At 38.0% G+C, this 18,470-nt stretch overlaps 1 protein-coding gene across 1 annotated transcript in view; it reads right to left on the bottom strand.

Moving 5' to 3' along the window:
• The window catches only part of Insc (INSC spindle orientation adaptor protein), a 312,207-nt gene that overhangs the window by 166,742 nt on the left and 126,995 nt on the right, over positions 1-18,470 (bottom strand). Inside the window, exon 13 of the mRNA XM_058576933.1 lies at positions 2,689-2,792. Coding sequence (XP_058432916.1) covers positions 2,703-2,792 — 90 coding nt within the window. The 3' untranslated portion in view covers positions 2,689-2,702. The remainder of the gene's footprint in view (positions 1-2,688; positions 2,793-18,470) is intronic.

The following is an 18,470-nucleotide window of genomic DNA, read 5'->3' on the forward strand; positions in this document are numbered from 1 at the left end:
TGAGATGCAACCAACAAGTCCAAAGGAGAGATGTCTCCATCACCGCTCCAAGTCAGCTCCATGACATTGGTCCTGCTGTAACCTACACCAAAGGTGCCCACTCTTCAAGGACTCAGGAGATTCATCTTTTTATAACTCTTGCCAATTTGACCCTAGGCCCATGGGCCTAGTGGAAGTGGGCTGTCTTCTTCTCTGCTCAGCACCTCATCCATGTCTGGGACACTAGTCCCATCTGCTTTCCATTGCAGCTATGTGTCCTCATCTTATCATCCCAGGAGACCGTGAAAAATGAAGGGAAGAGAACATGTTTCGTACATGTCCAGAGAGACCTGGCCTCCGACATAAGGTTCTCTGTCTAGGAGGTGTGCAGTCAGCATTGGATGGGTGTGACCTTACCCATGTGTAATGAATGTCCCGGTTCCATGATGGAGGGACCAGGGGAAACCAGGTTCTGAGGGTAGAGTAACCCCAAAGGGCATCCAGACCTTTACATAGGACTTTCCAAAGACAGTTAACATCTCCACTTCATGTTATAGGCCCCCTGCATTTGAAGATTATTAAATGATCTCTGCAACTTATTTTCAAATGTTTCAGAAAAAGAGAAAGAAAAAAAGAAGGAAGAGAGGGAGGAGAAGGAGAAGATAGATATGAAAGAGGAAGAAAGTGAGGGAAGAGAAGAAGAAACAAAAAGATGAAGGAAGAGGGGAAGGTGGTCAATGTGATCATGGGCAAATCTCGCTGCAAGCAACATGAATATCTAGTTGAACTTTCTTTCCATTTTTTCCACTATTATTTTTCTGGGTCTCTTGTGGTTCCATATGAATTTAGGACTCTTTTATTTTATTTCTGTAAAGAGAGCCATTGGTAATTTTGATGATTATTGCACTGAATCTATGGATCCTTTTGGGTAATATGGTTATTTTAAAGATATTTTTTTTTCTGATAATGAACATGGGATATGTTTCCATTGGGGGATAAATGCAAAAATGTATTTAGAAGAGCTTACAAGTTTAAAACTAAGGTAAATGCCAGGATAAGAAATAAAATCAAGACACAAATCAAAATGACTTTCTCACCAAGAGACCATGAATGGGCTTTAGATGTTTCAAACCTCAGGATGTTTTAAGCTCAAGTTCTATGTTAGTGCATTTTTCTATGGAGAAAAATACCTTTCATCAGATTCCCAAGGGGTTTGTATACCATATAAGACCCCCCACCAAAATGTTTAAATAGTAACCTAGAGGGAAGTAAAAAAATTGCTATAACCAAGCACATGAGTCTCAATGGCATTTGAGTGACAGACTGGCCGAAACACATTTGAGAGGAAAGAAATACCTTGAAGATCATGTGGTCCAGACCTCTACATCCAGAAGTGGAAGCTAAGCCCAATGAGAGGTCAGTGAGATCGACTCTAACAAATTTGACGTGTTTCACTGGTTCAATGACAGCCAAGCCCACAATGCTTCTCTTGCACCATGGGGAATTTTCTTCCCCCATAAAAGCCATTCTAAAAAGCATTGCTAAACAATGGCCATCTTGTCAGCCCCCATAGACAAGGACATGCATCTTTGTTCTGAACCAGATGACCACATTCTAACAGAGCTGACTGCAAAGGAAGCTTTGTTGAGGGGGTTACATGCATCTCAGTGGGACCAGAGACACTCTCAGCTGTGGGGTAGAAGGAGCAGGCCACTAACTAAGATTGATGGATGGTGCCAGCCCTGGCAGGATGAACACAATGCGGGGATGGCCAAGTGGGGGAACAAAATTAGTTTGCAAGATTAGAACGTATTAACACAAGTCAGACAACTGTCATGTCACAGCTCTTCACTGTAATGCTGATTGGCAGGCAAGCATTTCTGATTCTGATGGCCACAGAGGCGAAGCGTCTGCAATCTGTCTCGCATGACATCCCGTCGGCTGGCAAATCCCCCCTGCTGGAGAAGTCAGCTTTTCTTAGAAAACTGTGTCCCCTGGGTCTTGTTTGGCAGGGACCCAGGCCAAAGGTACAGGTCCAGGTGGGAGAGGGCAGGACGGATATAGTAGCTGTCAAGAACTTCAGCTGAAGAGGAAAGGTGAGTTTTCTGAACTCAGTGCAACAAGTACCTTCAGATATCTTGCCAGCCTGGTACCAGTAGGAAGATGGCAAGAAGATGCAAGAGGGACCATAATCCCAAGGAACGTTTAAACCCACTGGGCAGCTAGACCTACCCATGTGGCCAAGTTCAATAATGATGTAGATAGAGCAGGCCAAAGTTAGCAGGGCCATCCTTTGGCTCGGCCCCATCCCGCTGATTCTAATGAATGCCCACCCACTTATCTCTGCCCAAATCACTCTTCTCTGGATCCTACAAGACATCAGTAGATCAGCATATTAATTTTCATTACCTTCCCAGCTAGAAGAGTTTGAAAGTAAGACCAACTTACATTCAAGTCCTGGGTGGCGCTTTTCTTTTATCAGTTTGCATTTGTTTGAAATTTTGAATGGGGGCCTTCTAAACTGACTTTATTAAATATTAAGAAAATAAAACAGAATATTTTGTAAAATATATTTGTATATTTTATATAAAAATATATATGTAAAAAATATATATGTGTATGTATTAGTCCAGGAAGTGTAGGTTATATTACAATAAAAAAGAACCCCAAAATTCCATTAGTTCAACCCAACAAATGCGGATTCCTCACCTCTGCAGCATCAGCTAACAACTTCCTTGTAGAACTCCTCCCCTTGCAGTGGTCTGGAGATCCAGGCTGCTGCAATCTTTTGGCTCCTCCAAGTCAACCTGAAGCTACAGAAGGGTAAGAGTCAGTGGGAGGGTCACACGTCAACCTTTTAATCCTTTGGTCCAGAAGTAACGGGTGTGTGAGTATGTGCACGCGCGCACGCACACACACACACACCCCAATCCTGCCCATGGTCCATTGGCTTAAACCAGCCATATGGCCTTGACTAACTTTGAGTAGTCACAGAGGGGAAAACAGATGGAACACTTTTGCCACAATGTGTGAGCACAGAACAAACATCCTCATACTCACTAAATTTAAGGAAAAAAACCTGGTTTTAGTCAGCTTTTTTACTGTGCTGGCTTAAAGACCCCACCAGCAAAATTATAGAGGCAGAAAATTTATTTGGGGGACTTAAGATTTAAGAGGTCTCAATCCACAGATGGCAGGCTTCAGTCCTTAGGGCTCCAGGTGACGCAGAACATCAGGGTGGAAGGGTATGGCGGAGAGAAGCCGCTCACACGATGATCAGAAACCGGAGAGAGAGAGAGAGAGAGAGAGAGAGAGAGAGAGAGAGAGAGAGAGGAGAGAAGAGAGAGAGAGGCCACTCACCAGATACAAATATATACCCCATAGCCACGCCCCAAATGAAACACTAACTCCAGCCACACCCCACCTGCCTCCATTTACCACTCAGTTAATCCATCAGGGATTAATTCACTGATTAGGTTAAGGCTATGACCCAAACATTTCTCCTCCAAACCTTCTTGCATTGTCTCACACATGAGCTTTTGGGGGACACCACATCTCAACCATAACAATTACAATTACACGTGTCCTACGTGCCCTTCTCAGATGCCAGCCCCTTTCCTTCCCCCTCAGCAGGCCAATCATCCTGAATTTTGTATTTGTCACTTTTTGTTTTTGTTATCATTTTACTATGTATTATTGTTTCTTCAAACAACATGTTACTCGTTTTTACAATTTTGATCTTTATGTAAATGCAATCATGCTACCTGTATTCTGTGACTTCTTTTGTTCAGCATTCTTTTGATAAGATTTATTCATTTTTTCTGCAGAGCTACAATTCACTCGTTTTTCACTGTTTCATAGATTTTTCACTGAAGGAATATAATGAAATATTTATCCTTTATAGTCTTGAATGGACACTTGGGTTTTCTCCAGGGTTGGAGGTTATAGAGATACTATTATGTGCTACACACATCCTTTTACGTGTATTCTGATAGACTTGAACAAAAATTTCAGGAAATTATCTAAGGTGGAATGACTGAAGTCGCAATGAAAAATGAGCAGAGAAGTTAGTGAATATGTGAATCTAAACAGATTTTGACTATGTAAGATAAAATAATAATGTTATATGGGTTACAAAAACAAACAAGGATAAATCAAACAATATCAAACAATAGCAGTTCTCTGGCAAGAATTGATTGAAAGTAAGATAGTCTAAGGCCCTGGTAATGTTTGGAAAGGTGGTAAATATATTGTTTAAGTTTTGACTTTGATAAGCTAATTATGCATGATATATTTCTTTTGATATAACCATCAAAAGAAAAGAAGTTAAGTAAAGATTTAAAAATACAATGAGAGGGAAGTGCTCAGTTTTTAAAACAAGGAAAATGAAAGAGAAGAAGTAAGTAAAGATAAGACACATCCAAACTACAAAATAAGGGGGTAGACAAGGATGGTTATATTAGATGTAAATCGACAGGGCCTATTTTAAGACAAGTGTGTCAAATTAATTTCTTTAAAAATCCAACAGCATAGAGAGACACCAACAGCAGCATGGAGCCCCTAGGCACAGCCCTTGGGGACTAAGGTGTGACCCCACATGGGAGATGAACACTCAGGCTGGGGGTCAAAGCTCCTAGGACTCCATATTAAAGACTCTCTGTAGTAAAGAAAACTCACACTCCCCAAAACTAAGGTGAATGTTTAAAGGGAACTTAGAGATAAGTATGTTGCTCGTGAACTAGCCCTAGGCTGTGAGAGAAATGAAGAATCAAGTATTAATTCTAGGCTTTTGGCCTGAGCACTTGGAGGGAATTGTGGCTGTCAGAGATGAAGACCACCACAGGAACACAAGCCCAAACCTCCCTGGAAATGCAAAGACATCTGGTCCTTTTCTCTGATCTAAAGGACTTCCAGCTCATGGAAAGCTGTGATATATGTGTCTCTGGTGAAGGATTTCAGAACAATGAAAAAGCTACTGCTGAAAATCTAAAGACCATTCCTCTCAAAGAATTCCACAAGGTTGATTAATTATATAAACACGCCATGATGATTTGTAAAAGTTCATGAGCGCTGATCATCAACAATTTGGCTCTGGAGAATGTGAGAATAACCCGGTCTAAGAATGTAGTGTATGATGACCTTGGGGAGTACCGCTTAACCAAGCCACAGTGCCCTGGAAACATTCATCCCAGCAGCTCTGACCTAAGCAGTCTAATTCAATCTGGAAGAGTCCTAGAGAGACAGAAGAGGTGCAGGAGGTATGTAATGCAAGCTTCCAGGTAAACGTGATCTCTCCTGTACTGAAACTTGCCATGGAATCAAGTCTGACATTGCCATGGAATCAGGTCAGGTTGATAGAGGACCTCCTGATTAATAGTGTGGAATACTTATAAGCATATTCCTGGAAAACTCACAAATCTTAAATTATAGGCAATACTTTGATTTCCATGGAGCTTAACAAAAAAAGATATGAACAAAAGAAATAGACAAGAGGATGTCATGTGGGATGCTGCTCAAAAGATGATATTGGGTTGGGGAGAGCTCCGTGATAGAACATTTGCCTGCCATGCACAAGGCCTTGGGTTTCCTCCCCAGTGCCATAAAAAGCAATATTTTAAAAAAGAATATAAAGTCATTTATCCAATGCAAACCATCTTCTTTACACAGTGAGGTCCTCTTCTTCACTTGTTATAGGAAGAATTTCCACAAGAGTCTTTGAACAAAAGGAAATAAAGTCCAAAAGATACCAGGAATTCTAATAAGCCACACATGGAGAAGAAACGAAACATATCACTTCTAAGGAAGGACAAAAGGCCTCCAAAATATGGAGAAGTTGAAAGCATTACACTATAATTACCTAGTGATAGTTAGGAGGCCTTGGTCATTTGATTACAGATTAGGAAAAGATTCATGCCTCAAAAGGAGACTCAGAATATACAGGGAAAGCCATGCTATCTCCTAACTGTGACTAGTAGAACATTTAATAGGTTACTTTAATATACAATAAACAAAGATTTAATCAAAGTGTTCAATCAAAAAGTATAACTGAATATTCTGCATGAGCACCTGGAAGGAAAAAAAAAATTACTTTGCTGATAAAATAATAACTGCTAATGAAATATATATGCCTTTGAAGATGAAATTGTTGACATACTGAGTATATCATATCATTGTGTCACAAGCAGTGACTGCTAGTTAATTGGGATATTTTATTATAAGGAATTCAGATTCAAATGAATGCAAAAATATAAAAATCACAGATTACCCTGTATTTCTCTGTATGAATAACAGATGTCACATTTTCTGTACCAATTTGAGATTGGTAGTGTAGGTATTTATGGTAATTCTTACTTTCCAAACAGCATTTTTTTCAAGAAACTAAAGCTATATATATATATATATATATATATATATATATATATATATATATATATAAACCCTGCCATAGTGTAAAAGCTTCCACAACTACTTCAGAAGGATTAGGCTGAGGTTATAATATTGTGCTAAAAGCCGTGAGTAACTAAATTGTCACATGGACAGACCTTGAGTAATTGGGTAACCAGCCAATGCTGGTATGAACAACAAATAGCTTGGAGCATAAAGTACTTACTTAATTTCTTGATATCTTAGTAACTCCTATCTCTGCAGTATTGTTTCTTTTGGGTGACTGAAGACAAAACTCTCCTCACAGGCTCAAGTATGGTTGATATCTCAAATCACTTGTTTTCAGAATTATCTGATATTTTAGAGACTTCTCACTTCTGACATCTTGATTTGTGGATTCTTGAATCTATTTCCAACATGAAAAGATTAATGATCCTTAATACATAAGAATCATATTAATTTAAATGGAGCAATTGAGTCCATTCCCTGGTCATCACCCAAAAGATATCAGCAGTGTTTTTATTATGTATTGAAAGATACATAACAGCAGCAAGAAAGGATTTTCTGACTACATAATTTTCCTTATAGTTGATGAATAGCTGAATTCTGTAATTAATGGAAAGGTACTTTCTGGTTTGGGCCAAGAAGTAGTAACAGGGACTGGACTTAATTTCATCTAAAGTAAGTAAAAACTTGAACTAAACATATACATCAGTTGTTTTCAAACACTGGACATCAATCAATGTGAGATAATAAAAGTTCTCTGAGAGAAGAGGAGCAGAGTGAGACTCTTGATTGTTCTTTATTATTACCTGGTGACTGTTTCCAGGCCATGATACAAGGAGATGGAATGCAGCCAGAGGCTGCTAGTCCCACTGAATTGAGAAGATGGAGTTGAGCGTGTGAGACACAGAGGCAACTAGAATTCAAAGGACAGACCTATTATCAAGAGGAGAGGGTTGTGCAGAGAAGGATTTCTGGAGATCAGCAGGTCCCTCTCAAGTTTTTAGTTGCATATTGATCAATATGAGCACATATGGAAACTACTCAGAACTGGGGAAAGAACTACTCAAAAGCATTAGAGTAAAAATGTCTAGGCTTCCACAGAGTGAGGAGTCTTCTGTTCCCACCAGACAGAATGGAAATAATCTCATAATTCATAAGATACAAGGATAGACTACTAAAAAAAGCATTGTCTCAGTAGTGGGAAAAAATGTGTCCACAAACTAAAGGTTAATTGGGTTCTTCCCAAAAAAGTTATAAGCAATCCTAGAAAGACCAAATTATTTTCAAATAACTGAACTACATTGTAGCATAAAATTTAGAAACAATTATAGGTAGACTAATAAATAAATAAATAAAAATAAAAATCCTGTATCCAAAAAGTAAAATTCACAATGTCTTACATCCAATGAACAACAATCTGGTGCTCAAAGAAGCATAAAACTAGGACTCAAAATTAAAAAAAAAAAAAAATCAATAGAAGCTTATTCCAAAATGGCACAGATGATAGAATTAGTATGGAAGGATAGTAAAATGGTTCTATAAACATATATATTTAAGAAGAAAAAACACATAAAAAAGAGGAAATACAGAGCATGTGAATACATGTATTTTTAAACTACTCAATTTGAACATCTAGAGATAAAAATCTAAGATAAGAATATATTGAATGACACTAGGAACAGATTAGATATTGCAGTAGAAAATAATAGAAATTACCCAGAACACAACTCTAATTTTAACAAAAACTGAATAAAGAGTCTGAGTAAACTGTGGAAATTTTTAGGCAGACCAATATGCAAGCTATTGGGATTTTTAAAGAAGACAGGGAGTGAACCAGAAAAAAAGTGTTTGAAGAAAGAAAGGCCAAAATTTCCAAATTTGATTAAAACAATAAACAGACCCCAGAAGCTGATAGAACCCAAATAACAATAATAATGACAAAAACTAAATCAAGGCATATCATAATATGATTGCTCAAAACAAATGACAAAGAAAAAAAGTTTTTATCAGAGATAAAAGAAACATTTTATACAGAGAAGCAAGATAAAAATAGCAGCAGACTTTTAATTGAAAACAATTTTATCCAGAAGACAGTGGAGGAAAAATAAAGTGTGGGAGAAAGAAAGAAAAAAACAGTCAACAAAAATTCTGTGTCCTATAAGAAAAACTTTCTCAAACACACAAAAATGGGAAGAATTCAGTAATAACAAATGTATGCTGAAATAAAAGCAAAAGGAAGTTTTTCAGATGGAAGAAAAATAATAATTGATATCAAACTTATACAAAGAAATGAAAACTGAAGGCCACAGCGTGTATATTTCACTACATTGATTAACAGAGACTCTGATGTAGCATAAAACCCTTCCTCTTTGAGTGTCTTCCCACCTGCACTCTTTGACCCAATCATAAAATCTTCCTTTCCTAAACTAACTTGAACAATTGTGTGAAGAGATTGGGGAACAATTGTGTGAAGAGATTAAAATTGGAACTTCTTAAATGTATGAATAAAATTATACATTTCTTTTGAGACCTTTTCCACAAAATTCCTATCTGCTATGTGTGCTGAAGCATTCCATTACTTACTAATTTTGGATATCATTATCATAATGTACTCTTATACAAATGGTTGAACTTAATCAGATACCTTCTATTTTGGACATGAGATTTTATATAGATGAATTATATGGGGAATATATTAACCTTCCTTCTGATGTCTACTCATTTAAGAAAAGTTCTACTTGACTTTCTTAGCTCACTCCCTGTATAATTTAGTGATCCATCCATAAATGATTATTTTACTGGTAAGTCTATGTTTAATTAACTATGCAAAACAATACATGCTCTGAAAAATTCTTACAAGGCCCCTGAAAGCCAGTAAAATTCCTAAGGCATCTAGAAAAGTTTCTATTCTGGTGTGTGTTCATGCCATTCAAATATTCAGTAACTTGCAAAGCAACTTTTTTGAGATCACATCATGTCATCTATTGTTTTGAGTTCTAGTCCTGATTAAAGATGAGCACAAGTGTGACGTGTCCCTTTGACTTGTAATTTAAAATGTGAGTCAATAACTGATTTGGAGAATGCAAAATGCTTCCTCTACCTCTTCAGGAACATCTGGAAGTATATGAATCCACGGATGCCTTTGTCTATCTCAATGCTTCCTTGATGACTGTTATCCACATCCTTTCTTGGGCACACTCCCTATGAACGACTGACTGTGCCATTTGTCATCAAAGCTGTATCCAATCCTGAACTTTCCTTTCACAATAAATGTGCCCAGAATAGAGGCTGGTAAGGGGCTTCCCTTTATTCCAGTGGAGACATGAAAAAAACCCTGCCTCTTATCTGTTCTTGTGTAATCTCATTAATTATGCTTATTCTACATATTCCAAAATCCCGTATCACTGATATAAAAATGGAGATATCTCAAACTTCTCTTGGTTGGAAAAAAATCAAGAAATTCTCTGGACATATTATGCTTATTACATGGCTCTTCCCTTCATCCTATGGATTTAGCTGAACTAACTCATAAAACATCTTACAACAGTTACTAATAGGGCATTATGTAAAAATGTGGATGTGTAACCAATGTGATTCTGCAATCTGTATTTGGGGTAAAATTGGGAGTTCATAACCAACTTGAAGCTAATGTATGAAATATGATATGTCAAGAGCTTTATAATGTTTTGAACAACCAATAAAAAAAAATCTTACATTTTTAAAAAATATTTTTTAGTTGTAGATGGATAAAACATGTTGATTTGAAACTCAACTTTTCACTTTGATGAAAAGTTGACAACATGCTGCTTTGGGCCTTATTTGGATGGAATAAAAGGTAAAATTGTGTCATTTCCCTTTTCTACTCTTAATAATATAAATGTGCCTAAAAATGCTTATAAACAGCCTTAAATTTATCAAACTGAGCTTTGAAGAACATCAGAGGATGCTTCACTGGAGAGCAGTGGTCTTTTCTCTTTTATCCCATCTTCTATTAGTACTGGAATATCTCATCTGCTCATTAATCATGTAAAGATTCTTCTGAATCAAAAGGGCATGTCTTATATTTACTATGAGACTATAGGTTAGACTCCACACAAGCTTTTATTTTAATATTATATTTTAGTTGTTGATGGCCTTTATTTGTATATTTATTCATGTATATGCAGTGCTGAGAATTGAACCCAAGGCCTCTCACACGCTAGGCAAGTGCTCTACCACTGAGCCACAACCCCAGCCCCTCCACACAAGCCTTCAAAAGCAAAGAACTATCTCCACCTTCAGTCAGAGATATGCATGGAAGAGGAAGAAAAGGGCTGCAGGAAGGGGGAAGTCTGAAAGATTTCTAAACATGAGAAGAATTTGAGATCCTATTACTGGCTCTGAGTTACAGAGACCCACGTGGAAGGACCAGAGAAGCCTCTAGAACCTGAGAGCTGTGTCAGCCAACAACCAGAAGAAGAAACAAGAACCTCAGTCCTACAAATGCAAGAAACTGGATTATGCTATCAACCTCAATGAGCTTGAAAATAGATTCTCCTAAGAAGTTTCAGCTTTGTGAAACTCAGAGCAGAGAAACCAGCTAAGTCCATCTGGAGTTATTACCCACATAACTACAGTATATTTGTGTTGTTTTAAGCTGCTAAATTTGTAATAATTTATTATGACAACAAAAGAGAATTGATACACAGTACATTGAAAGCATCTTTTCACTTAGAGCTTCCAGTTTTTCTTTTGAGAAACCAATTATTGTCCCAATGATCATTTCTTTTAAAGCAACCTAGTTCTTTTCTTCTCTGTCCACTTTCAGGATCTGGTCTTTGTCTTTAATGTGCTGCAGTTTTTTAAATATGTCTATACGTAGGGGTTTCTTTCCCCTCATTTTGCTGGGGGAAATCATTAATTTCTGGATGGAGAAATGATAAACTTCACAAATGTTTGAAGTCAATGAACTCTTACATCTTTTTTTCAAGAGAGGAGATACTAGGGATTAAACTCAGGGTCACCCGACCCCTGAGCCACATCCCCAGCCCTATTTTGTATTTTATTTAGAGACAGGGTCTCACTGAGTTGCTTAGCCCCTCAGTTTTGCTGAGGCTGGCTTTGAACTAATGATCCTCCTGCATCAGCCTCCTGAGCCACTGGGATTACAAGCGTGTGCCACCATACCTGGCGAGCTCTTTCATCTTCAAACATGTTCTCTTCTTAGTTCTTTCTTCCTCCTCTTCTGGAATTCCAGAACCTACTGACTGTATTCAATTTTTCTTATCCTCTCTTCCACATCAGCCACAAGACTCAAGGCTGTATGATTCCTTTAACTATGTCTTCTAGATCATCATTCACCATTCAGCTGTTTCTAGTCTACTTCTAAAATGCCTATTAAACTCACAACTATTTTACTTTAAGAGTTAATTTTATTGCTTTGTTTTAAGCCCATTTGGTCATTTTTAATGGGCTTGCTCTTCTCAAATCTTACGACTGGGGGCTGGGGATGTGACTCAAGCGGTAGCGCGCTTGCCTGGCATGCGTGCGGCCCGGGGTTCGATCCTCAGCACCACATACAAACAAAGATGTTGTGTCAGCCGATAACTAAAAAATAAATATTAAAAATTCTCTCTCTCACTCTCTCTTTAAAAAAAAAATCTTATGACTCCTCCTTTTATTTCTCCAAAAATTAAATATTCTTATTTATAGTCTGAATCTGATGAGATGGATATCTATATTCAATATAGGCCTAGTTCTAAACTTTTCTTTCACTTCTTTCTCAGATATTTTATTTCCTTTCATTTCTCATAGGTGTTTTGGACTGAGTTTATATGTTTTGAAACTTCTATCTGTGGAAATGCTTGGAGGCCTTTGAAATAGTCCCGCCCCCCCATAAAGAATTGTATTCTTACCTGATTAAAGTGCTACTTTAATCAAAATACTTGGCCTGCAGTTTTTGTTTTGTTTTGTTTTGTTTTCTAGTTTCTTTTTTTGATCACTCAGCTAACATGAATCCAGACTGAACATTCACGGGAGGGCCATCTTGTGGCACAATTTCCCTCTCTTGGCACCAAGAGACAAGATTGGCAGTTTTCCTTGCAGCCTTTTGGGTCAGATGTTGGGATTTGTTTCTAGCTCACCCTTACACTGAGGGTGAAATCCTTTAGAGCTCCAACTTTTTGCTGGGGCTTCTCTTTATACTCTCCACCCTCAGCTGGTTTTGGACTTTGTATTAACTCTATGGTAGCCCTCAGGGCCCTGAAAACCACAGCTGTTTTTCATCTGGCTTAGCAAATGCCCTCGTGCTGATAGCCCTTCTCAGGTTTCTACTCTCACCTGGTTCATGACATCTTATTCTCTTGCCAGCCTACTAAACCCTTTAACAAGATGTAAAATGTATTCACTGTTTTCAGCAGGAGTCAACCAGAGGACCTTTTGTCTGTCAGAAACTCTAGGAAATGTGTCCTGCAAGATGAAATTCCCAAGAGGAGGTTTAGCTACCATTTGTCTCTTTTCCTCTCTCCCGGATACTTTCTGAGGAACTGGGACCCAAAAATATGAAAGCCCTGTCCTGCACTCCAATAATTAGATAGTCTTACTTGCCTGCTTCAGGCTGGGTAATTCTGATTGTCCTCTTCCTGGGGCCCAATCCCACTGTTCATACCATGACAAATATCCTGCCATGCCTTCTCTGCTATTCTGAATCTTCCTCACCCCGATTCTGCTAACAAAAACTAGTCCAACCTTAGTCCCATAACTACATAGCATATAGAAGTAGATTTGACTATATATCTTTGACTGCACTTGATTTTTAATTGACCATTTCCTTTTGATGAGTTCTACCCATTTTCTTGTTAATTCACAATCTTTCCCAATATTATTTGGCACAAGCACTGCAAAGTTTCATAACTTACCTGTGTGAGAACCAAATGCTGATAATAGGCCCCAGAATACTTCATATGCTAAGAAAGAAAGAAGCTCAAAATTTGAAATCAAAAATAGTACATTTTATCTTCCAGATCTTTTATTCGAAAGTGACTATTCAAATTCCCATGGTCTCCACTTCCTCATTTATAAATATATGCTTTGTCAGATTATTAGAAATACAATAAATGATGTATATTAAGTGTCTAATTCAAAATAGGTGTCTAAATAGGTTATCAGATAGTGGGAACAATAAAAACAAAGTTCATGGAGTTTTTGTGGTCAAGATTGTGTTATTGTGTACTTTGAAGACCAAATCTGAGCAACTGCAGAAAGAATGAGTTGCTGCTATTGCATATCAGTCTAAGGTAAGAGCTAAGGCCAAAAATGGGTCTAGAAGGGGCACAGAAGGACTTAAACCAAAACACTGAAACTAAAACTCAGAATATGCCAGAAAAATAGTTTGTATAAGAACCAGGAAAAAATATCTTAGGAACAAATATGAGTACTTTTTCTTAAACTTCTCTTGACTCCTTACTACTGGCAGAGATTTATACACACACACACACACACACTCACAGATACAAATATATACTGTATATAGCATATATATACTAATTATATTTATGCTATACATAGTATATATATATAATTAATAATGACAATAAAATTATATTGAAAGCTAAATTTGGTACTGTTCTCAGCTTTTATTGAATTAACTCACATAATCCTAATAACTCTATGATAATGGCACAAAAGCACAAAGAACCTGAGAAACTTCTCTAAGTTTAAGCAAGCAACAGAGAAGTTTTGCTTTAGAAGCCACACCCTTGACCTCTTTGATACATGGCTTCCATAGTGTGAGCATATTTTTCTTGCTTCTATCAGAATTCCCACCAATTGAGACCTGGAGGAAATCACTATCAGCAGAGTTGACATGAAATCAAATCTAATTTCCATCTTTGGCCCAGAGATTTCTGGCTTAGGGCCTTACCCTCACGAGGCATTGGGGGAAGCAGTAAGTACCAGTATACTTAGTTCATTATTTGTATCTCCTATGTAAAATTATGCATAAGCCAACTCATAATAAACTATTTGCAATGATCCCAGAGCAGTTTGCCCTTGCCTCAGTCATGGAATCTCTAATTCTATCATCCTTAGAGTTTATATGTCTGACTCCAGGACTGGATGTGTATTTCTCAAAGCCAGGGGAAGTTCCTTATTCTTGTATTTATCTGCCCCCAGATTTATTATGGCCTCTACAACATCAGTGTAGAGAAATGTGCAAACAATAAAAGCAAGAATAGCAAGCATTTTGTTTTGTAACTTCCCTGTGTGAGGCTCTGTGCTAGATACATCCCATATACTATTTCTAATTCTAACAACAACCATGTTAGCTGGGTATGTTTCTCATTTGGCAGATTGAGTGCAGAGATGGTAAGTAATAGTCTTAGGTTAAATGGAAAGTGGCTGATTATAGTTGGCATCTGAATCTAGATAATGTCTATAAGTGACTTCTGTCTTATGGCATTGAGAAAAGATACTGGATAAACATTTACAGGATGAATAAATTATATCATACAATTCATCTTGAGAGTGCTTCTCAGCTGCATTCTGCTACTGTCTTTTAAAGATCCCAGTCAAGAGCACAGAAGGTAGATGGACCCAGATGCCATCTGCAGTCACTATCCTGTGTCTAGGGAAGGCAGGATATATCCTATAATTATAACCAAATGTAGACAGTATTATGTAAGGCAAAGATCATAAACTTTGGAGTCAGATAAAACTGAGTTTCTATCCTGGATCTGCTGCTTACCAGTCATAAAATTTGGGAAAAAATATTTAACCTCTTTGAGACAAAAGTTTCTCATCTATAAAATAAGCATCATTATATCTGTGAGAATAAAATTGTGCATGTAAACTGCCCAGCACTTCAGTAAATGCTTATCTCCTCCCCCATCCCTTTTTCTGTCCGGGAAGTATCTTAGAACTTTCATCTAACAATGGACAAATAGAAGTGAAAGTTGCTTAAAAGTCCAATTTCAATTCAAATCATACACTTCTACTTGTATTGGGAGAGTATAGGGTAGAAGAGATAAAAATGTCAATATTTATGCCATGATCAATAGTTCCTTTCTAGGAGAAAAAAAAAATATGTAATTCCATGATTAACTCTAGAAATAGCTTTTACTATTTATACCACAATGGAATACTTTGAATTATTTTAAAGATAATCCCACTCCAAGAAAAATGTTTCTTGCCAAACCAACTGCAGTTCCTAAGTAATAATTCACTTTCTTATTTTTATTAAGCCACAAAAGTCAAATGGCTGCTAGACCTCTGTGAACAGGCATCCAACTTCAAGCAAAGAAACTTGGTGTCCATCTGAACTGCTCCTTTTGGTTCGTGGCTCTGTATTACATTTTTACACACAAACTGCCACCACTACCACCAAAGGTCCAGAGAACCAAGTAGGATTGGAATTCGACTCTGAAGAGATGTTTAAGCAGTTAACTTGCATTTAGGGCCAAATGAACCAGGACCCGACCAGATTTTCTTTTCTGCTTCACAAAGGACAGAGCAGTTGCAGAGTTGCGCCCTGAAAACAAGGGCTTTGTTTTGCATGGTTATCACATGGTCCCTTCCTCTCTCTTTGGAATTTGACAAGCAAATTGGCATTTGTGTTGCTGAGACTGTCATAGAATAGTGATTGTTAATTATACCCTAGATGTCCTGCCTCATTCTGCCATGGATATATTATGCTAAATGTGTGCAGTGGGCAAAAGATCTTAAATTTGATTTCAAGTTGCAGAGCTCAGCATGCTGCCAGACCCGCCCCAGGTCAGAAGGCTCCTAAGAGGGCTGTTGGGTATTCTCTTGCTCCAGAATCCCTGGTTCTCACTCAGGCCAGGAAGTATTCAAAGGGTCCAGCAGATGTCAGTATGAATTCTTGAGTCTCTCCAGGTTGAGAATTAATAGATCAAATCACATCATCCACTGCCCCGAAAGCTCTCTCTGGAGAAGGTATTGTAAGAGCATTAGCTTCAGAGACAGTACTTTCCATAAGAACCCTCTCCTCTAATTGGTAAGAATCTGACCTTACATCTCAACCCCAAAGCTGGATGAGTGATACAGCCACAATTGTAACAAAACTTTAAAGGATGAGACAAGTGAATAAGGAGGCTATTTCCAAAAATAAATCTGTCTATGCCCACTATGTGGGTTCCTCTGTATACCCAGTCTGGATTGATTTCTAGCATCTTCAGTCTGTGACCCAGGAGGCTGTTCCTTTAAAACCAAAGTCAGGCAGGGCTTCAGGTTGATTTCAGCTTTAGAATCAGCAGCAGACACAATATTGCCATGCCGGACAGACGTGTGTTCATATACTCCTTTGAATGTCTTTTTGATTCATTTTGGGATTTTTTTTATATATTAAGAAAAGTACAGAGAATAATAAAACAAACAGCTGAACAATAACTACCTAGATTTAACTAGTGACATTTTACCATATATACTGCAAGTCTACTTATTGATGAAATTAGTCTCATATACACCGCCTCAATCCCATTTCCTTCCCTCTCTCCCCAGGGGCACCTGTTATCCTGAAGTGCCTGTGTATACCACCTGTATTTGTTTCCTGGATTGTTGTATCAAAGCACCACAAAATAAGTGGCTTAAACAAAAGAAATATATTATCACACAGTTCTGAAAGCTGGAAGCTGTCGGAGGTGTTGACAGGGCTATATGCTCCCTCTGAAGGTGCTAGGGAAAGATCTGTTCCAGGCCTCTCTCCAGTGTCTGACAGTTCTTGGCTTGAGCAGAAATACTCCAACTTAACATGACATTCTGCGTATGTGTGTTTCTGTGTGTGTGTGTGTGTGTCTGTGTGTGTATCCAAGTTTCCCCAAAAGGGGTGAAGACACCAATCATATTGAATTAGGAGTCCATCTTACTCCAGCATGACCTCAAGTTATCTAATTACATCTGCAGTGACCCTATTTCCAAATAAGGTCCCATTTTGAGGAACTGGGGGTAAGGACTTTAACCTATGAATTTTAGCAGGTTGAAATTCAACTCATAACATCACCTATGAATTAATACTTTTACCACTTATGATTTTGCCATGAACATGTTATTTTGTGTATGCTCAACTTTTATATAAATGCATTGATCTGTATCTCTTTCATAACTTTCTTTTTACCCAATGGCATTTTTGAGATTAATCATGTGATAAAAATTTTCCAATTTCCATATAATATTTCATTCTATGAACTTACCATATCAATCTTTTCTCTATTCTAAAATTTTAAATATCTTCAAGGCTTAAAAAGCCACCCAATTAATAAATAATAACAGCATGTATCTTGGGCTTAGGCTACATGAGCTCTCTGGTTCCAGACCTTGCCAAGATTATGTGCTTCTAACTGCATTTCATGATCTTTGAATTCCATGATTTCAGGCCTCAGCAAGCTCATTGTTAATGAAGTCTCAGGTAGAAAGGGGAGAGCCATTGAGCCATTAGGAGATGTCATTAAATAAAAAGGAAAGGAAGATGTTTTAATGGATGAATAAGATTTAAAATTGAATTTGGTTTGGAAGAGTCCTGGGATAACAGCTGAACATCTCAAGCTAAAGGGACAGAACTTTAGGAAACAGGTGTGGGACCTGATCTCTAGCTTCCCTGGACTGGTCTTTAAGGAAGAGACCTACCCACTGTCCTTTGATCATGAGTCTCAGTGATAAGTCAACCTGCAAAGGGGGTTTAATGGGTAACATTAAAGCTACAGAAAGACTCCCAGTCCCTCCAGCAATGAACAGCCTGCAACCTCATGGGCCTATCTGGAGTCTCTGCTTTACTAAGGGCTTTAGCCATGGATGACCTGCAAAGGGAAGGAAGTCTCTATCTTAAAGATGGAAGATACAGCTTGCCTGGGGTAGGCTTCTGTAGCCAACCTGAGGGAAGAAAGGAAGGACACCAGCACTTCCAAGTATTCCACAAAGCTCTCCGACTTAGTGCCAAGAGATGGACAAGGAAATGGCTTCACTGAGCAAGTTCTTAGAGAAAGTGAAGACATCCTCTGGTCTCCCAGCGTAGATAGAGTGACATGGGCTTCATGAGGAGCAACCCTAGAGAAAGAGATGCTGACCACCACTGCCCAGGGCCTCTTGGATGGTGTGACATCCCAGTGTGAGCA

Source organism: Marmota monax, unplaced genomic scaffold (genome assembly GCF_021218885.2).
Source record: "Marmota monax isolate L192 unplaced genomic scaffold, Marmota_monax_Labrador192_F-V1.1 WCK01_AAM20220418_F8-fsc00061, whole genome shotgun sequence".
Taxonomy (NCBI): Eukaryota; Metazoa; Chordata; class Mammalia; order Rodentia; family Sciuridae; genus Marmota; species Marmota monax.